This window comes from Silurus aristotelis (genome assembly GCF_946808225.1).
Source record: "Silurus aristotelis genome assembly, chromosome: 8".
Taxonomy (NCBI): Eukaryota; Metazoa; Chordata; class Actinopteri; order Siluriformes; family Siluridae; genus Silurus; species Silurus aristotelis.
In genome coordinates, this window is record NC_139581.1 from 24,907,297 (window position 1) to 24,929,889 (window position 22,593).

Sequence of the window (22,593 nt, forward strand, 5' to 3'; positions counted from 1 at the left end):
TATTATGTGTTAGCGGCCGGAGCAGCCCCTTTAAGAAGGTAGTGGATGGAGGTAAGACATGTGACCGAGGCATCATGACATGCATCAAGAGTGAGTCATAGACAGATGTGGCCGAAGAGAATTCGGTAATTTTCCAAAATAAAACATCGTTCAGAATCAGATAATAAATAAAACGCCAATTGTGTATTCTTTCTGTGCGGCCCGGTACCAATTGACCCACGACCCGGGGGATGATTTAGCTCACAGCTACCAGATAAAGCACGTGTTCTCCATATTATAAAATCTGCATCCAGAAGAATGCAGGGTGGACAAATGTGCATAAACATAATTAATTATTTTATTGTTAATGAACCCTATGTCCTCATATAATCTACTCACACGATACACAGCATGCATTGCTCATTACATTGTCATTCAAACACATGTTGACATTCATGTTTATATATTTTTTAATGATCATATATTATGCAACTTTAAACAAAATTCTGATCTTTCAATCTTTTGCCATCTGATTATATTTAACATATTTGAGCATTACACAATAATGCAGCTTGTTCTAATTATTTAAGGGAAATTGATGGGAGAAGTGATCAGTTACATACACCACACATGAGGATTTCATTATATTTATGCCTTTTGAATTCTTGAGTCTGATTGGTCAGAAATGAACGATTCATTTCCAGTGAAAATTGCCAGCTGAAACGTGTACAGTATAATAGACACGGCACATAATCAAAGCCTGATAAAAAAAAAACCTGGTTTGTAATAATGTTGTGATGTTTTCATTGAGGATATTTTTATTAAATATTTATGGAAACTCTAATGTCACTGCTTTCTATCAGTCAGATGAAAGGCTCTTCCTTTAAGTTTTCCACAAAGCCAATGGCAAAAGAGAAACCATTCTGCTGCGTGCCCTTATTGCCTTAAAGAGTCTGTGAGGATATAACTGTTTATAACTGCTGTAAAATGGGTGATACTATTGAGTGAATCTAACTCGAGTAAATAGGGGTATTAATGGGAAATCTATGACACTTTTAAGTAAATAAAACTTGTATTTGTAGCTAAATTGCTGTGCTAAAAATGCACTAAGCACTTTGGGATGTGCAGTTATAAGAAGGATCAGTTTTGGGAGTGATTTGCTTGTGATAAACTTATGTTTTATTCTGTTATTCCATCTATAATTTATTGTCCTGTAAAACTGTTAATTACCTATAAACCAGTAATTGTTCTATCAGAGGGTTGAAAAATAAAACAGAAAATCAAAAGGATTTGTATAAATTAGTCTCCCACACACATATGCACACATTCCCAGCAATCAGGCCATCACAGTAATCAGGCCACAAATTGCCTAAAGGCAGAGATACAGAGGAGGTAGGGGCTGATTATGGGCTGAGATGCCTTTTAGTTTATCCACAAAAAAATCATTTTCAACCTGACACAATCATGTAGCCATTGTTGAAAATGTCTTATCATCATTATTCCCAACCCTGCCATCTTTCTAGTTATACTGACCAGAGAAGAGTCTTTGGTTTGTTTGTGGCCATTGGAAATGTTTGACTGAGTCAATTTCTCTTTTTTTTGTTCATTCCAGTCCATCCAACAAAGAAGAACCGACAGACGTGTGTGCGCAAGAGCCTGATCTGCGCCTTTGCCATGGCCTTCATCATTAGTGTTATGCTTATCGCCGCCAATCAGATGCTGCGCAATGGAATGGAATAACGACGCCACTGTGAGCAGGGGTGTGTGGGCGGAACCGGCATGTGCATGTCCGTCAAAGACGTCATTCCCTTCTGCCTGAACACAAAATAAGCCTTCGACCTGCATCATTTGGACTAATGAAACCAAACACCTCGTCATAAGAATGGTGGAGTGATTTTTTTCTGTCAGAAACGGCAGCCAGCAGGGGCCATGCTTTACTCAAAACCCCTCTCCACCTCACTGGCAGGGACTTTAAAGGGCTGACATGTTCTCTCGTTTTTTTCCCCCTTTTTCTCTTCCCATGCCGCCTCTCTTTCCTCAGTGCAATAACCTCTAGAAGCCTCTCCGACATCTCATTTTCGTCTCCCATTTTCATCAAGGATGTGCTGAAGAGCTGCTTCCAGGCACAGACATACTTGGCAAATGGAACCTGTCCCCAAGTTATCAGTATTAGCCACTTGTCTCAATACTTTTTCTTTACAGCTTTGAGAGTCTGTAGGGCGAATCTTCTGTTTATAATTGATGAGGTCTTCTGCTTGAATATTATTCTTGATCCTATTTAAAAACCAGAGCAGGGTTGTTTGGCTCAGGCCACGTTGTTTGTCCTTGCTGGAAGATCTCTGATGATTAGCTTATCTTTTATGGCATTATCACACTTCGCCCAAACACTTTGACCTGTACCCGGGATTAATTCTGGACATGTTTGGTGGAAGGTGACACACACAGGGAGTTATTTCCAAAAAGAAAAGTGTAGAGAAATTGTACATATTGTACACATAAAACTGGTGCAATAAAAGTATCTGCATCAGACCATTTACTGACCTGAAAACTGGCTTTGGATTTGATATATTGTCCATTACAATCCACTGATGCAGTGAATCTATTCCGATTTGCCTCCACTATAAATGCGAAAAGAATCATTGTCAGCGTCATTGACTCCTGATTGGGTATTGACTTCTGGATTTACCATGTAGTCTGACTTATTCCATTCCCAAATTTTATGGACGGTAACATGAGCTGCCTTAAGACCTACAGAGATATGATTTCTCATCAAATTCGACCCCAAACCCCATCTAAACATTATGAATGACCTTTTCACGATTGTCAGGATTATTCACAGAAGCTCAGGAACATCAAATTATATATATATATTATATATTATATCCCATACACTGTAGCTTTGATGTATTATTTATGAAAGACTTCTGTTTCTTTTACTCTTTGAATAATTAAATAATATTCATAATTTTTGACTCATTTGGTTTAGTGAGATTTTTCTTTTTTACCTATCAGAAACTTTTCAGTCTAATCTATAAACCAAGGCATGTCTTTCCCCATCATTCACACTGTAGGACAACCAGCCCCAAGAGCAAATCACTTTCAGACTGCGCAGCCTGTTCATGCGAACAACAGATGACCATGTACACGTCTGCTAGTTCATACACTGGTTCAAACCAAAAGTCAAAACAGTGCAAAAATGTCCCAGTCTACATCCTGTGTTGGTGTTTGACAGTGATTTAATGCATCCAGATCAAATCTGTTCTCTGAACTTCTCCTTTCACTGAAATTAACCATCAGTAACTACTATAGTGATGTTTCATTGCAGCAACATCATTTCAACTGAATATAAAGTAGGATTCATTTCTTTTGTCTTACACATTCTAAAGCCATTCTAACAGATTTTTTTTTTTTTGGTTTTAATAGCCGTTTATATTTGACTGTATGTTCTCGGAACATCTAATTGCAGAACGCTACTGTGGATTCCGTGGACATTCGTGGACCTTCTGAAATGTCATCCATAATCGCAGGCATTTTTTTTCAACAATGAATGGCGAATTTGCTTGGTTTTGACAAGCCGGCTGGTTCTGTGCCTGATGCAGCTCATTTTATGTGTAATCTTTTTTTAAGTTGTTGTTTGTTTCATGAAAACACCAGACTTCTGTATGTGCAAGTAGCGTTTGTCTTTTTTTATAGGACTTCGCTTCATAATGCATGTGATCGTGTAAAGCTGTGTGCACAAATGTCTGATGTAGTCACCCGTGTTATAAGTGATATAAGTGTATGCATGACTGTGGACAGGTCAGTACTTTTTGCACAGACAGCGTCAGTGGGCACAGAGGGGGCGGTTGAACCCAATACCAATGCGCCAGCTCTCAGCTCCTCCAATAACCACTGACTAAAGCCATATTAGTCTGCACAGATGTACTGGGAAAACACGCGTGCTTTTTTTACTCCTTTAACACAGAGAACTGCTGATGTTTGTGTGAAGAAACACCATCACTCTTTTGCACGGAAATGGTCACCCTCAAACGAAGAATTTCTCTTTTTTTTTCTTTTTTTTTTTTTTTTTGGAAGTCAAACATGTTATAATTGCTCCATCTGGTGGTTCATGTGTGAACTACTTCCATAGCAGTGTTACAAGAGTATTGTGTTTGTTTTCATGTTTAACGTCTCGGTTGGATTACAACACTGTTGTATTGTAGCATTTGACTATAGAAAGAAGAAACAGGACACTCCATATGTGTTTACACAAGTAGATTATTTTTTATTACTACTGTTATGGAGTAAGGTGTGCAGAACCAGAGCTATAAGCAGTATTCAGAAGGGAATGTCATTCTGAATGTGCTCCATGTGCATTATAATTTACACTGATTGTTTGCATTATTCATAATGGATTTTTTACCCCAGACATTTGAACAGTCTTACACTGGAGTTTGTTCTTTTGTGTGGATAAAAAAAAATAATTGAACATGAATAACTTGATGGAGCCAATGATTCAGAATTATTATTATTATTATTATTATTATTATTATTAGTCTGTAAAAGTAATAATGCTAAGAATGAAAAAGATTAGAGTTTTTCATTAAGAATAGAAATAGGTCAGTGGATTAGCGCATTGGTTCAATGGCTTGCCAGCTGTAAAAGTTGATGTGTCGATTTGTTACTGGTTCTGGTTACTGGTTCTTCTCTCTACTTTTCTCTGCTCTAATTGATGCCTCCTCGCATATTCTATTAAAACTGCCATCTTTAAGGACCTGCTAATTCTGTAAAGCTGCTCAGAGACATTGTAGAGATTGAGAAAGCTTCAAGAGCGAACAGACACTCAGATATCGATGTGGATTTTAGATCATGAGGCACGTCTAGAGTATATGTTCTCCACTTCGACTTTTACATACAGCATGTAAGTGCGCTTTCATCATGCACTTGAGAACACACTGAAAAAATCCCAATATTTAAATTTGTAATAGCAATAGAAGGTGCATTCTATGTATATCTGATTGACAAACACCTACCCATCAATTGAAAATACAATTGTAATGGCATACATGTCAGCATTTAAGCATGGCCTGTGTGTGTGTGTGTGTGTGTGTGTGTGTGTGTGTGTGTGTGTGTGTGTGTGTGTGTGTGTGTGTGTGTGTGTGTGTTTGTGAAATAATGTCTCCAGTGAAGGTAATTCCGCCCGTAATGGCACCATGTTGTGTACAGAGCATCATCAATGATTGTCATCACTTTTCAGCAAACGCGTCATTAACAAAGGACATCTCATTAGGAAAATATTTTTGCCATCGATTCCTCTGTCGACACATTCCAACCCTGCATCCTTTCCTCATTTCCTCACCAAGAGGAGCCAAGATGCGAGGAAGGGAAGCAAGGAACGGAAACGAGGAAGCACAAGTAGAAATGAGAAGAGCCCTGTATCTATCTCAGAATCACACACACACACACACACACACACACAGACAAGCCAAATACGCATGCAGAATACATAGAACATATATAGCCTAGGAATTGTTATAAGATTCTCTAGATAATATTGTAAATAGGAAAGTCTGTATAGAATAAACGCATAGCAATGATGCAATAAAAATGTTTTATAGAATTTTAATTGTCATTGTTTCTTTTCTTTCTTTTTTTGACTCATCAATGTATGTAAACCTCTGAAGCTTTAAAAGTTCATGAAAGTGTTCAATTTGGGAGCATCCTGCATTACAAGCAATCCTAATCAAACAGACTGAATGGACATTTTATTTTATTTCAACTTTGATGTTTCTAAGATCTCATCATCCTCCCTGCTTCCATATCTACTTTTCCAAATTCACATCCATCCCAAAGCTTATATCAACTCTAATCAAAAACATGAATCAGTCTCATTATTTACTTTCCAGACTTTTTTTATTAATTTAATTTTTTAGTACTTTATTTAAAATAAGGCTTTTTAAACATTATTAACATCATTAGTGTTTTTTTTTTGTATTTTAGTTATTGTATATTCTGTATTTTCTAAGTGTGTTTGCCCTTGACGTATAAATCGAATATTATAATGCACATTCCCTTTTCTCAAATTTCTCAAATGCCCACTTGGTGGCGCTACAACAGGATCCAGTTATACACCACCTTAAACTGATGGGTGCACTGTTTCTAAACACTAATTCCAAGTGAAAAATAATAGATCAGACAGTGGATTTTGATTGAATGTTTATAACTTTTTATTTAAGCCTTTAACCCTCAACAGCTCAGTTTGTAGAAATACTTGTAAGTTGCTCTGGATAAAGATGTCTGCCAAATTCCTCCAATGTACAGAAATGATTGATATAATTGTTTGTGATAGTTTACTGACCAATAACAAGTAACATCATATTAGTTTCTATTGTTACCCAAAAACATTTTGAAGTGGAGGTGATTTTGGTGTTTAGGGTGGACGTGACCATGTTTGACTGAATTTTAAATAACAGGTGTCAGAATGTGTTTGGCCTCGTCTCTGTGCTGTCCTTATTAGCATGCACAGTCCATGGCCTTTGCAGCTAGGTCTTATTTTAGTGTCACTGAAGGAGGACTTGGGGCTGAAAATGTACGCTTCTGTGAATTCTGTAAAACGCAGCATCCCATGATCGCTCTGTGACTTTTTCACACAGTTTATTAACAATTATAGTTATTTATACTATATTACAGACTGCTACACTGACTCAGGACTACAGTTCGCTTCTGATCATCAACACTGCACCCCACAACATCGTATATCTGCTATAAATGGACATTCGGTGCAACTCAGACGAGGATGGGTTCCCTCTTGAGTCTGGTTCCTCTCAAGGTTTCTTCCTTATGCCACCTCGGAGAGTTTTTCCTTGGTTGTTAATGATTATCTTTCAGGGTTATTATTTGTTTGGCAAAGATAATAAAACTTACACAAGCAGAGGAGTTCATGGTTTTATTTCAAATTTTATTTGAATTTTATGGAAGACTGTATGGTAGAATTGCCATCACCAAACCATTTGGTCATGACCACCAGCAGTAGTCACATACTCATTTACACTCACTGGAAAGTTCAAAAATATCTTAACCAATATACTGTATCTTAATATACCTACACTCATTGTACTGCACTGTAAAGGTATTTCCTATTTGCATATTAAAATATCATGCTACTGAGTGTTTAAGTCACCTAACAGATTCAATTACCTTCTTAAAAAGGTCTTATTAATGTGGTCAAAGCTGTAAAAGATTGAAATCACACACACACACACACACACACACACACACACACACACACACACACACACACACACACACACACACACACACACACACACACAATATCCAGAAGAAATAATAAAACTCAAGCAAGTGAGCTTGTACACCTACCATCGAATTTTCCACTGGGGTAATAAATGTGTTCCAGACAAATCAACAGAAATACAGAAGTCCATGTTTTCCATAAATGCCAAAAGAAGCCCACTTAAAAATGCAAAAAAAGAAACAAAATGTAGTTTGTAGCACCCTGAAGAAAGAGTTTTACTTGATATGGAATGCTGTTATTATAACTTCTGTATTCTTCCATAGCATGTCTCTTATAAAATATTTTTTGGCCTTGTTATATGTAATTAAAGTATGACGGAGATGGCCTCTCTGAGGAATACACACATTTTTATTAAAACCACTTCTTCTGTAAAGGTTCTGAGGGCTAAGTTTCTCTCGCATGTATTGCACACTCTAATACTGTCAGCAGTTCACAAAATCAACTTCGATGAAGTCAAATGAGCACAAAGATGAAAGCAGTCCTAGTTCCTTTCAAGAATTTGGACTTCTCGTCTTGTTCCAGTCTTATTTTGAGAGTCTGGCTCATTTAAAGTTCCTGCTGCTGCCTCATCGTGTTTTTGATGTTCCACCTCTGGCCAGTGCAGGCCTGCAGAATCAGCGCATAGCCGAAGGACAGGTTGGACTTTACCACCTCTAGACAGCGACCTGTGGCTCGGTTCATGATTGCATCATTCTGCAAGTACAATTAAAACATGTTTATGTTAATAGAAGAAGAGCCTTTATTTCACATATACATTACAGCACAGTGAAATTCTTTTCTTCCCATATCCCAGCAATTTTGAGGAAGTTGGGGTCAGAGCACAGGGTCAGCCATGATACGGCACCCCTGGAGCACATAGGGTTAAGGGCCTTGCTCAAGGGCCCAAGAGTGGCAGCTGGGATATACCCAGGCTTGAAGCCCCAACAGGTCAGGTGAGAATAAATATTTTGTTTCTTATAATTGTATGTTTGTCCCTAATAGGCAAGCCAGTGTCAACTGTGGCAAGGAAAAACTCCCTGAGATGGCATGAGGAAGAAACCTTGAGAGGAACCAGACTCAAAGGGGAACCCATCCTCATCTGGGTGCCAACGAATGTCCATTCAATATAACCATATGATCTTGTACCAATTCCTACTATATATCACTTCCATTTCCTAATCAATCTCCATTATACTCTTAGTCTAGGGTTGGGCATGTAGACTTTAATTTCAGACCACAAAGACTGGGATGTTGAAGTGGTAGCTCAGTGGTTAAGGCTCTGAGTTACTGGTCAGAAGGTTGGGGGTTTAAGCCCCAGTATTACCAAGTTACCACTCTTGGGGCCCTTGAGCAATCTCTTAAGGGGTGCTGTATCATAGCTAAATCTTTGTTTTTGAGCCCAGCTTACTAACATTGCTGCGACATGCAAGAAAGAATTTCACTCGCTGCAATGTAGATGTGACAACTAAAAAAGCTCCTTTACCTTTCACTTGTATGAATTCTCCTGTTCAGCACTAACAGAGGTCTTTTTTGAAGATCTGCTCACATGGAGATTAACACATTTATTCACCAAATATAATAGACTAAATATTTGCCTAACTGCAGTTCATGTTTATCCTCCCTAGAGAACATTATCAACACTTTGGTTATTTCTATCCTTAGTAAAACAGTGATCACTGTGCCTGCCCCTCTTTCCTCCATGGATCTTCCCACTTCGAAATTCGAAATAAGAACAGGAGCTTTGAGGATGTATTTGGACTGTAGTTAATGTACACAGTCTGCTACACTGACTCAGGACTACAGTTTGCCTCTAAACCCCATCACTGTACCCCGCAACATTGTATATCTGCAATAAATGGACATTCGGTGCAACCCAGATGAGGATGGTTTCACTCTTTAGTCTGGTTCCTCTCAAGGTTTCTTCCTTATGCCATCTCGGGGAGTTTTTCCTTGTCACAGTTGCCACCGGCTCACTCATCAGGGACAAACTTACTTATAAATGTTAGGCAGTAGTGATGGAGGCGGAAGCCGAATCACCAGCAAACAGAGTTTTTAATGAAAGTTCAGCAAGGCAAACACACAAAGTCCAACGAAAAACAATAACGGGCGCTAGAGTGGAGTGAGTGAGGTGTTTATATGGGTGTGAGTAACGAGGGACAGGTGTGTGAAATCAGAATGATGGCGAGGAGCTCCGTGAGGGCGGGGCGCACACGGGAGAAGAAGCAGGGTGCTCCCTAAAATAAAGAACATTTTTTATCACCACATTATCTGTGTAAAGCTGCTTTGAGACAATGTTCATTGTTAAAAGCGCTATATAAATAAAAATTAATTGAATTGAAATGAAAAACCTGGACCATTATTTTGAGGGATTCTCAGAAAAGTATCAGGACTTTTTTGAATTCTGTTTTTTTTTTTTTTTTTTTATGGTGCGTGTGTACTCACACCATAAATCAGCAAGGTATCAACCCTTGTGCAGCTTTCACTAGCAAAAGGCCACTCTTGAAGTCTGTTTTTTTTATGTAACATTGGTTCAACAACTAAGCAGCGGAGCACCAGACCACCTTAACCAACACTTAATGGTATCTTAATGTAAATGCTTAATCTCTACAAAATTAATTGCTTATTTTCCTGAAGCCTGGCATTCATTTGGTAATTGATGGTAAAGTTTGATTTGAATATTTGACAAGGCTTTACCTGTACAAAGTTCCATGTCTTTTGGCCTATATTGGACACTTTGTCACAGTTGACAAGCTGAGGGGTGCTGCTGGTAATGTCATCAATCACACAGGAGGTGTCATCTCCAGTGCTTCCCAAAGGACCCACAAACAGATATCCCTCCTGGGTATAGCGACCAAGCTGCCAAACACAAACACAGAGGTCTGTGTATCGCATGTATTGCTTTACAGTGCATTCGGAAAGTATTAACTTTTTCCGCATTTTATGTTACAGCCTCATTCCAAAATAGATTAAATTCATTATTTACCTCAAAATGTACTCAATAAGTATTTACAGCCATTGCCATGACACTCAAAATTGAGCTCAGGTGCATCCTGTTTCCCCTTATCATCCCTGAGATGTTTCTACAACTTGATTGGAGTCCACCTGTGGTAAATTCAGTTGATTGGACATCATTTGGAAAGGTACACAACTGTCTATACGAGGTACCACGGTTAACAGTGGATGTCACAACACAAACCAAGCCATGAAGTCCAAGGAACAGTCTATAGACATCAGAGTCAGGATTGCATCAAGGAACAGATCTCTGGAAGGGTACAGAAAATGTTATGCAGCATTGAAAGTCCCAATAAGCACAGTGGCCTCCATCATCCATAAATAGAAGAAGTTTGAAACCAACAGGACTCTTTCTAGAGCAAAGCCGCCCACACAAACTGAGCGTTCGGGGGAGAAGGGCCTTACTCAGAGAGGTGACCAAGAACCCGATGTTCACCCTGAAAGAGTTCCAGCATTTCTCTGTGGAGAGAGAAGAACCTTCCAGAAGAACAACCATTTTGCAGCACTCCACCAATCAGGCCTATATGGTAGAGTGGCCAGACGGAAGCCACTTTTCAAGGCACCGCTCATCACCCGGCCAATACCATCTTTACAGTGAAGCATGGTGGTGGCAGCATCATGCTGTGGGGATGTTTTTCAGCTGCAGGAACTGAGTGACTAATCAGGATAGAGGGAAAGATGAATGCAGCAATTTACAGAATTTACAGGTTCTTGATCAAAACCTGCTTCAGAACGCGTTGGACCTCAGACTAAGGCGACATTTCATCTTCCAACAGGACAACAACACTGAGCAGACAGCCAAAGATAACGAAGTGACTACGGGACGACTCTGTGCATGTCCTTGAGTTTCCCAGCCAGAGCACAGACTTGAACCCAATTGAACATCTCTGGAGAGATCTAAAAATCGCTTTGCACCAACACACTGCATCCCACCTGATGGAGCTTGAGAGGTTCTGCAAAGAAGAATGGGCGAAACTGCCAAAAAAAATAGGTGTGTAGAGCTTGTAGCATCAAACTCAATACGACCTGAGGCTGTAATTGGTGCCGAAGGTACTTAAACAAAGTATTGAAAAAAAGACTGTGAATACTTCTGTACATGTGATTTTTATATATAAATATATATAAATATATATAATATATATATATATATATATATATATATATATATATATATATATATATATATATATATATATATATATATATATATAAATAAATTTGCCAAGATTTCAAACAAACTTCTTTCATGTGGTCATTATGGGGTATTGTTTGTAAAATAATGAGGTAAATAATGAATTTATTCCAATTTGAAATAGGAACATAACAAAATGCGGAAAAAATGAAGCGCTGTGAATTCTTTCCGAATGCACTGTATTTTCCTGAACACACATCATTAAAAAAAAGCTATCTATATATTACAATTAGCAACAATCAGGAAGAAGTTTTTTTAATAAAAGAAAAACATTATATTACATATGTTTCTTAATAATATTCAGTAGTAAAATTCCATTTTATGAAGCCCTGTCTATTTCTTTTTCCACTGCTGAACTGATACCACTGCTGAACTGCTTCAGATGAAACAGAATATGTTAAAAACTGTGTCAAGTGAAAAAAAAAACCCTCCACAGATGTAACCCATTTTCAGACTGCAGTCAGTGGAGGTGTGTTTTAGGTCAGATTTGTTTTTCAGCACTACAGCGGGGACTCTACCTGTGGGTTCCAACCATGGCAAGGGTGAAGGGTTGCTGTGTGGTTCTCTTTCACACCCTGATCCACACACAGATGGGTCACGTTGGAGTTGCGAATCTGCCATCCAAACAGAGACACACAAATGCAAAAAACTAGGAAATAAATTACTGTATGGTGTTATGACTCTCCTAATTCTTTTAACCTTTTACTCTGCCATATGGCGTTGAGTGTTGGGTAGAGGCAAACAATAACACGTGTAAAATCCTTGCTCACATCAACGTTTGCTCCCAATCCTGAAGTGGCAGCTTCACAATAATAGAATTATACTCACTCTCATGTTTTACTCACTTCTCCGTAAAACAGAGTGTTGTTGTATCGCCTCATCTCTGGGTAGATATTATCAAGGTACCACTCAAAGTTTTTACACTGCAATCTTTTCCTCAGTGCCACACGCTCTGATATGTCCCCATAATCAATGCCATGATTCTACATACACAGAGAAGTGTATTCTCAATATCCAAAAAAAGCATGTAGAATACTACTGTAATGTTGATTTCTAAAATTATTTAGAAAGACTTTTGTGAACCACTTCCTTACCTCCATTGGAAGGTTCCAGGCCAGGTAGACGTTAGACTTGTACTCGTCCAACCATACTTCGGCCACCCGCAGTGCATTGCGCCTGGTGTGAAAAGCAATGTTGTTGTGGTACGGTTTCTTTGTCCTGGCAACGTGAGCCACCCGAGAGCACGGCAAGACCTCCATACTGCCCCCACACAGCCAAACCTTGATCCACCCACAAACATATCGGCTTTTATCTTAAATTGTTTATGCTCTGCATAACTGATCAAATCTAAAAGCCATTATTTAGTGCTCTATGCAAAACATGGAACATTTTGGGATACTGACCCTGATTCCGAGCTCTATATTTTCTCCACCATAGACATCCATGCCGGAGTCTAGCAGACCCAGCTCTCCAAAGTAGAGCCGGTTTGCCACAAATGAACAGCCAATCATTGCAGGTGTCCTGAAAGGAATTTTTTTTTATTTTATATTTTTGATCTAGTACATTATGTAAACATAAACAGTGGATTCACTAATTTCAAATGTTTTTCACATTGCAGCCTGATACTACAATCATTTGAATTTTTTTTTTCTCATTAATCTACACTCAGTACCCTATAATGACGAACTGGGAAAAAAAAAAGAAATATCACATGTACATCATTGATTACATTACTTGTGAAATATCACAAGTATTCAGACCACAACGACACTTAAAAGTTAGTGCAGGTGTCTCTCAATTCTCTGGATCATTCCTGAAATGTTTCTACACATTGATTAGAGTCTACCTGTGAAAAAGTTTATTGATTGGACATGATTTAGAAAGGTAAACAACTCTCTCTAAAAGGCCTCATAGCTGACGTCGCATATCAGAGCAAAAACCAAGCCATGAGGTAAAAATAAAACTGCCTGAAGAGCTCAAAAACAGGATTGTTGCAAAGCAAAGATCTGGGGAAAGCTACAAAAGTTTCTGCTGCACTGGAGATTCCCAAAAGCACAGTGGCCTCCATAATTCTCAAATAGAAGGAGTGTGGCATAACCAGGATTTTTCAAAGGGTTGGTCACCCGGCCAAACTGAGCAATTGAGGGAGAAAGGCCTTAGTAAGGCCTTGAGGTGTCAAGAACCCGGTGGTAACTCTGACTGAGCTCCGGAGATCCTGTGTGGCGATGGGACAAAGTTCCAAAAGAACAATCATCACTAGCAGAGTGGCTATGTGTGGCAGCAAAACCACTGCACTGAAGGACTCTCAGACTGTGTGGAAAAAGATTCTTTGGTGTGACGAAACCAAGATTAAACCGTTTGGCCTTTTAATCTCTTTGGCCTGAATGACAAGTGTCATGTCTGGAGGAAACCAGGCACCGTTCATCAGTTGCCTAAAACCATCTCAACACTGAAGCATGATGGTGGCAGCATCATGCTGTGTTGGTGTTTTTCTGCAGCAGGGACTAAGCAACTGGTCAGGGTTTAGAATAAGCTGAATGGAGCAAAGTACTGAGATATCCTCAATAAACACCTGTTCCACAGACGTAAGACTGGTTTAATTTCCCCCATGACAACAACCCTATGCACACAGTCAAGTAAACACAGGATTGGCTCTGACTATGACTAACTCTGAGAATGTCCTAGAGTGGTCCAGTCAGGGCTCTGAATCCTATTGAGCATCTCTGGAGAGACCTGGAAATGGTTGTCCACCAACAGTCTCCATGAAGAAAAGCTTGTTGTATTATACCCAAAAAGAGGCTGTAATGCCAAAGGTGCTTCAACTAAGTACCGAGTAAAGTAAATACGTATGTACATGTGATATAAAATTTTTGTATTGTTATTTACAAAAACATTTGAAATTTTTTAAATTGCTGTTTTCACTTAGTGTTAGAATTCTGTTTGAATTTTTTTATTATAGGCTACTGAGTGTAGATTAATCAGAAAAAACTAATTAATATGAATGATTGAAGTATCAGGCTGCAACATAACAAAATTTTAAAAAGTGAAGGGGGTCTGAATTCTTTCTGAATGACCTGTATATGAATTTTTTTTTTTTTTTGTAAATAAAATGGCTTTCATAATTTGGGCCTATATTATGAGCCTTAAAAATTATAAGGTTAAGCGGCAATCAAAACAAGTCACTCTACCCTGATTGGTGGCTTGTTGCATGCTTGACCAAGTTTTTTTCACTTATAAATAAAAAGGAATGACTTCTTCTTTAGCTTCTTTTTGCTTCTCCCATTAGGGGTCTTCACAGCGGATCATCCGTCTCCATACCCCTCTGTCCTCTACATCTGCCTCTTTCACACCAACCACCTGCATGTCTTCCCTCACCACATAAACCTTCTCTTTGGTCTTCCTCTTTTCCTCCTTCCTGGTGGCTCCATCCTCAGCATTCTCCTACCGATATACCCCATGTCCCTCCTCTGCACTTGTCCAAATCATTTCAATCGGGCCTTTCTCACGTTGTCCTCAAAACGTCCTACATGCACTGTCCCTTTAATAAACTCGTTTCTAAAAAGGTACGACTGATTTTGCAAAATGTACTTGAGTAAAAAATACAATGTTTGACATTGAAATGTAGTGAATGGAAATACTTCAGTAAACTACAGATACGTGAAAAAGCTACTTAAGTATCGAATTACATTTACTTCGTTACTGTCCACCACTGATTACACACCTGCTGCATTTAGAACTTTTTATCTGTTCAGTCCACTGACTGAAGGGTTACACAGGTTTTTCAGCCTCTTTTTTCCCCAATCATCATTGAAAATGGATCACCACAGAACCACTGCTGACTAAATATTAAAAAGATTGTGATTAGTTCTTGATACAGCAGTGACACACACACAGAACTATGTGAGGTGTATGAGCCCAGGAATCTACCACTGTGTGGCTGATTGCTTACTCCGTCTGACTTTCAGAAGTGGAAATCTACATTGTTGTCAGAATTTACTTTTCTATTAGACCTTACATTACAATTTAACTTTCAAATGAGAATAAAGTGTTCTGTCTAAAGAATCAACTAGGATCATGTATACAGTCGCTTTCAGAAGTAATGGAACAGCAAGGTCTATTCCATTTTTGAATATAAATTAATATAAGACAACCGAAAATCAGAATTGCTGATGTCAGCTCCTGATAACACTTGTGTTAAAAGTAGTAGTTGCTGTCGCACAATTTTTAGATGCATAAGAATAATTAGAATTCCTATTTAGGTAATAAAAACATTCTTATTTTGTGATGTTTAGGAAAGGCTACTACCACATCTCCTTTCATGTGTTGTTTATTTTCGGGGGGTTTCTTCCTTCACTCTCCTTTTCAGAAAGTAAGATTTACATTTTGGATCATAAGCAGATCCTTTCTTTCTCCACACTTTGGCCTTTTCATTGTTTTGATTGCAGATAATATTCCAAAAGCTTTGTAGTGCTTATTTTTATATAAATATATATATATATATATATATATATATATATATATATATATATATATATATATATATATATATATATATATATATTTATTTACTTATTTATTTATTTATTTATTTTATTTTTTTTGTAAAGAGAGTATGGTCTTTTAATCCTTCTTGTTAAGTTTTTTGTGCATCTTAGGCCTCTATATTTCTGTCTTCTTCTAATGGGTAGATTTATTTAGCGCTGACTTGTGGAGGGTGTTGGTGCAGTAACTGACAATGTCGTTTTTTCCTTGCCAAATTGTTTGATGTCTACAACAATGTTTTCTTCTTCCCATTATTGCCATTACATGCCTGAAGAGGTCTGATTTTGGTCTGGTTTTCTCCATTTCTTCAGCTTCAAAATGACTTGCTATTTTCCCCCACGGGCAAATACTAGTTTCTAATTCTCTAATTTGTTGTCAAGATAATGGAAACATAAATATAAAACAAAAAATATAAATTTACACCTGATCACACACCTGATGGGTGCAGAGGCGTCTCCCAAATCCCACCATTGCTTTGGAGGACTGATGTACATGCACCACAGCTCCCAGTTAAAACCATGGCCAGAGTTCTCGTAGCGCTCCAGGCCGAATGATTTATGTTTAATGTTGTCAATTGAGGGTAGGATGATCCTCCTGGGGTCCTGCTTAATTCTGGACAGAACTGGTTCAGCCCTAATATGAGGAATAGAAACGATGTCGTCATTAATATCCGAGCTAGATTTTCTCGCTTCTCAAAGTCTAGACCAGCAATTCTCAATGTTTTATTTAATTTTTATTTGAGACTCCTTTTTAAGGATAATAAGTGTCTTTGTGCCCCCTTACTCACTGCTGATCTCTACAGCTATTACTATAAGCTATGAGATTTTTTCTGATTAAGCAATACCCAGAGTACTGCTTAATCAGAAAAAATCTGGTATGTTAAAAATAGATGACAATTATTAAACATTTACTATTAAACACTACACACTTTTTGCAGCTTTAAAAATATATATATAAAAGTCATTATGAATAAGTAGAGATACAACTTTTTGAAGCTTGAGAATCACTGTTTGGTCCACTTTTTGTCACCAGGACAAGATTCGTTAAAAGACTTTGCTAATTAATAAAAAAAACTAAGAGATTTATAGATAAAACATTCTTACCAAGCGGGAGTAAATTCAACGTGGGCATCGAAAAAGCCTGTCACCTCCCCTGTAGCTATTTTCCAACCCTCAATGCGAGCACGGATGAGGCCCTCTCGCTTCTGATTGCGAACGATTTTGACAAGGCCTGGGTATCGTTTGTTGACATATTCTTCAAGTGGACCTTTCAGTTGTTCTGTCACAAACACATGCACATAGAAAAACAATAAGAATTTGAGAAATGGTTTTCTTGAACTACAGTGGTGTGAAAAAGTGTTTTTCATGATTTTTTTTTTTTTGCATGTTTGTTACACTTTAATGTTTCAGATCATCAAACTTATTTAAATATTAGTAAAAGATAACACAAGTGAACACAACATGAAGTTTTAAATGAAGGTTTTTATTATTGAGGGAAAACAAAATCCAAAACTACATGGCCCTGTGTGAAAAAGTGTTTGCCACGCTGTTAAAACTGTGGTTTATCACACTTGAGTTCAATTTCTCTCGCTACACCCAGACCTGATTACTGCCACACCTGTTCACAATCAAGAAATCTCTTAAATAGGACCTGCCTGACAAAGTGAAGTAGACCAAAAGATCCTCAAAAGATAGACAGCATGCTGAGATCCAAAGAAATTCAGAAGCAAAAGAAGAAATAGAAAGTAATTGAGATCTATCAGTCTGGAAAAGGTTATGACGCCATTTCTAAAGCTTTGGGACTCCAGCGAACCACAGTGAGAGCCATTATTCACAAATGGCAAAAACATGGAACAGAGGAGAACCTTCCCAGGAGTGACCAGCCGACCAAAATTACCCCAAGAGCGCAGCGACGACTCATCCAAGAGGTCACAAAAGACCCCGCAACAACATCCAAAGAACTGCAGGCCTCACTTGCCTCAGTTAAGGTCAGTGTTCATGACTCCACTATAAAAAAGAGACTGGACAAAAATGGTCTGCATGGCAGAGTTACAATACGAAAACCGCTGCTGCTGCAAAAAGAACATAAAGGCTTGTCTAAGTTTTGCCAGAAAACATCTTGATGATCCTCAAGACTTTTAGGAAAATACTGGTGAGACAAAAGTAAAGATTTTTGGAAGGTGTGTGTCTCATTATGCCTGGTGTAAAAGTAAAAACGCATTTCAGAAAAAGAACATCATACCAACAGTAAAATATGGTGGTGGTAGTGTGATGGTCTGGAGCTGTTTTGCTGCTTCAGGACCTGGAAGACTTGCTGTGATAAATGGAACCATGAATTCTGCTGTTTACCAAAAAATCCTGAAGAAGAATGTCCAGCCATCTGTTCGTGACCTCAAGCTGAAGCGAACTTGGGTTCTGCAGCAGGACAATGATCCGAAACACACCAGCAAGTCCACCTCTGAATGGCTGAAGAAAAACTAAATGAAGGCTTTGGAGTGGCCTAGTCAAAGTCCTGACCTGAATCCTATTGAGATGCTGTGGCATGACCTTAAAAAGGCAGTTCATGCTCAAAAACCTTCCAATGTGGCTGAATTACAACAATTCTGCATTAATGAGTGACCAAAATTCCTCCACAGCGCTGTAACAGACCCAGTGCAAGTTATCACAAACGCTTGATTGCAGGTGTTGCTGTTAAGGGCGACCCAACCAGTTATTAGGTTAAGGGGCAAACACATTTTCATGTTATTTTGGATTTTTTATTTTCTCTCAATAATAAAAACATCCATTTAAAAACTGCATGTTGTATTCACTTGTGTTATCGTTTACTAGTATTTAAATTAGTTTCATGATCTGAAACATGAAAGTGTGACAAACATGCAAAAAAAAAAAGAAATCAGGAAGGGGGGCAAACACTTTTCCACACCACTATATGCTTGTCCTTTGCTTTGGTGTGTGTTTAAACAATATATACTTCTTCCACTCAAAAAAAAACTAAACAGCAACTTTGAATGAAGTTGTCATCTACATAGATAGTGCTAGATATCCTACATCACTATCATACATCACAATGGGAAAGGTACAGAGGGATGGTCTACTTGTTTGCCCTCCTCATCATCTGAACAAAAAAGATTCTCTAGCCATCACTTTTGATAGATTGCTGGCCCTCTGCCACTGGCTCATGCCTGGAGTGTTCTGGAAATAGAACTGTCTCCTGAAGAAAGACTAGCACTTGTAGAATGATGGATCAGACACGGGCGTCGTTGTTCACAACATGAGCAAGGAGCACTGTGAACGTATGTCCTAGTTTATCAGGGATGACATACTAAGTCAGAAATAAGCTGTAGGACTGTTTTCACTGAAACTGATTAACCTCGCATTCTAAAAGTTCCTAAATCTGCATTCTATACAAATGTAAAACCTGGACCTGAACGCTTCCTCTTCTGCACTGTTCATTCTGATTTCAGCTGATTATCATTAAAGATCATGAACAGTTGGATTCAGAGTGAGATCATAAAAATCAATACTTTAATCAATACTTTTCTGAATTTGTTTAGTCCACAGTGTCTTCTATTTTAGGCAGAAACTTTACAGGAAAAAAAAGGAAGGTACTTTATAACCAAGCAACATATTGATGTCGTTCTCCTGTAATAATATAAACCCCACCCATATGACACCATGGCACTACTATGAAAATTCCACTAAATAAGACAACACCACACAGACCATAATACACTACTTTTTTTGGTTTTGCATATATACAATGTGCACCCGTAAGCCGATTTTCTTCTAAAACTGTTCAATTTGTGCTTGTGACAGCAAATACCGATTTTGTTTACACAGTTACATGGAGATACTCATGATCCATCGCTTAGTTTCTCACCATCATCACTGTTATCGTCTACTAAGATGATCTCCTTCAGCAGGTGAGGTGGGGTGTGGTTGACGGCCGAGTGCACAGATCGCAAGATCACCGACAGCGCCTCGTTCACAAAGATGAAGATAAGTGAAATCTGAGGCAGGTCTTTAGGATAAAATATGTTTTTGCACCTTGAGAAAAAACAAGAAAATCAATCTGTCATTGTTGCGTATAGAAATAAAGTAAAAGATGCAAAGATTTTTATTTCTCACAAATATAGTTATATACGGAATACAACTTGCATTGAAATGCTGCTGCTCGGGCATTTGTGCATTAGATAAAAGCGACTATGCATATAAAATAAGAGAAAATATGAGAAAATGTGAGAAATTAAAATAAAGAAAATTTATTTTTTGATATAATCCTGCATTTTCTTTTCCTCCTACAGTTTTGGTTTGCACACTTTCCAGTCCCAGAACTTGTGGGAGTGATGTGAAATCTATTTATAGTGTCTGCTTGGAAGGAGCTTGTTTTGGACTATGGTGTTGGTGTGCATGGCTGACTGTCTGTTGTGATTTGCATTTCTGCTCTTAGCCCGCCGATGAGGTTTAAAAAGGCATGTCAGCGATGCTGCACAAGTTGTCTGCATAATATATCAGGAAATATTCAAAGGTATCCGGGGAGACAGAGTGGCCTTTTGAGTTATAAAATTGGCAATTAATAAGAAACGTTTACTGTAAAAACAAATATGTTGAGATTAGATTTTGATCATGATCAGGACCCTGATATTATAACTGCCAATGAGAAATATCTCATTTGGACAATTTCGTCCAATTAAGTCACATTATACTGCGATTTGCTCAGATTCAGGCAGTAAATCTTACAGTTAATGAGTTGGAATGTAATTTCGCTCATGAACAGTGGTATAAATCACAATGTCAACCCAGTATTAATAATCTCAGATCGTGACCTAAATAAAGGTGTATATACAGAACATCCAGCTGGATCTGGTACAGGTACAGAGAAGAGCCTTGCTTACTTGCTGGGCCGAAAGTCTGGGATGGACCTGTCCAGGGAAATCCTGTCACTCAGGAACGCATTGTAGCCGTACTTCTCCTGTAAGTGTTTGGATTGCTTTTCCTCCTCAGGAGTCAGTGTGCCAGAGCCACCTTTGCCCTGGCCTCTGAAGCCCTCAATAAGCCCAAGAGATTTGGACAAACCTGTTGATCAGGAAAAGAGCTCGATTTTCTTAACAACTTGCTCCTCACTAAAGACAGAGGCATACACAATAAATACAGAGGAAATAATTGACCATTTAGCTGTCTGTAGACCACATCTTCCAACGAGCCGAGCCTCTTGAGCAGGACCTCATGACTGACACTCGAGTCTGAATAAGATCCGTTAAGACGAGCGTGACCGTTAACGACCTTGCTCGGCCGGACGTCGCACTTGCCCCAAAAAGTGAAGAAGCCCGCCACTGCGAACGCATTCAGTACCACCAACACCTTCCATCTTCTCATCATAAAAGCCATTAAGGACAGCAGCGACCTTAATCGAATCTTGAAGAAAGTATGGCAGATACATAACCTGGCACACTTTAAAAGAATCTCAGAAACATCTGGATCAGTTGAATTCGTGTGTCATCTAGTGGTATGGCTTACCATTTCGCCCTGATGAGATGCATCTTGGTCCTTGAACTAGACGAGTTTCTTCAGGTTTAGCCAGAGATTGAGATGAGAGCTTTCAGATCCCATGGGTCAATCAGAAAATCAGTTAAGGATTTCTGCACATCTATGGGAATGAAACTGGTCCTAATGAAGGATCTGGTAAAAGAGTTGAAGAAGGGTCAGGCACGCGAGCTCCACCTGAGGTTAATGAGGATGATGATGATGATGATGATGATGATGATGATGATGATGATGATGATGATAATGATGAGGATGAGCAAAAGCTTCCGACCGGTGAAGTAAGGACCTGAGAAACGTGTTCCTCTCCTCTGGGTTGAGAGCATCGGGGTGAAAATCGCTGCGAGAACAAACGCGGAGCTCGGAACAAATAATCCACTCCGAAACGCGTCTCCATCATCTCGCCACGTCTTCAAAACATCCGCGTGTTAAGGACTAATAATCCGATTTTTTTTTTTTTGCCTCGAACTGCTCTCGGTTACACAGAGGAACCTGCAGCGTCCGATTGCATGGCTCCGTCCCAATCCGCATACTGCCCTCCTAAATAGTGTGTCAATATTGTGCGACTTCTAGTGTAACTATGGAAACCCCTGGTGCTGTAGTGTAGTGTAGTGTAGTGTAGTGTAGTGTAGTGTAGTGTAGTGTAGGGTAGAGTAGAGTAGAGTAGGGTAGGGCTGAGTAGTGTAGTGTAGGCTGCTAATCTGAAATAGCATACCATTTAGAGTGAAGTGTGTCATGTGCACGTTCCCTGAAGTGAAAATGACTCATTAATTACCCTCGATCAGATTTTCTGAAAATGAGCAAAAATAAATGCAGAGTATACTTTTGTATTATATGACAAGGTGTGCAGGATATTTCTCAAATAGCACACATTCACACTTTAGTCTACGAAAGCAGGACTAAAACTCTTTTTTTTTTTAAGTACCACATTCCCCAAGCTCATTTATTGTCTGTTTTATTATATATTTTTCCTTCAAATTTCCATTCAAACACTAAGCTAAGTATTAAAAATTGTCTTTCCATAGACTTGACAGATCTGGATTTATGTCTGATCC

General features: G+C 38.6%; 2 protein-coding genes across 4 annotated transcripts in view; one reads left to right on the top strand and one right to left on the bottom strand.

The window, feature by feature from the left end:
• The window catches only part of caln1 (calneuron 1), a 60,952-nt gene extending 58,006 nt beyond the window's left edge, over window positions 1–2,946 (top strand). For both annotated transcript variants that reach the window (XM_083548950.1, XM_083548949.1), the window contains exon 6: window positions 1,592–2,946. In XM_083548950.1, coding sequence (XP_083405076.1) covers window positions 1,592–1,719 — 128 coding nt within the window. In that variant the 3' untranslated portion in view covers window positions 1,720–2,946. The remainder of the gene's footprint in view (window positions 1–1,591) is intronic.
• A 4,458-nt stretch (window positions 2,947–7,404) lies between these two features.
• galnt17 (polypeptide N-acetylgalactosaminyltransferase 17) lies at window positions 7,405–22,180 on the bottom strand. Of its 2 annotated transcripts, XM_083548888.1 has the most exons (12): window positions 21,515–22,180; window positions 21,166–21,412; window positions 20,893–21,073; window positions 19,878–20,044; window positions 17,102–17,276; window positions 16,434–16,631; window positions 12,860–12,977; window positions 12,551–12,736; window positions 12,302–12,439; window positions 11,975–12,070; window positions 9,947–10,108; window positions 7,405–7,966 (listed from the first exon to the last, which is right to left on the bottom strand). In XM_083548888.1, the coding sequence occupies exons 1-12, from the start codon at window positions 21,515–21,517 to the stop codon at window positions 7,820–7,822; spliced, it is 1,818 nt and encodes a 605-aa protein (XP_083405014.1). In that variant the 5' UTR covers window positions 21,518–22,180; the 3' UTR covers window positions 7,405–7,819. The 2 variants fall into 2 exon arrangements, with proteins under 2 accessions (XP_083405014.1, XP_083405015.1); XM_083548889.1 differs by lacking the exons at window positions 7,405–7,966; window positions 9,947–10,108 and adding an exon at window positions 10,528–11,217.
• Window positions 22,181–22,593: the final 413 nt, after the last annotated feature.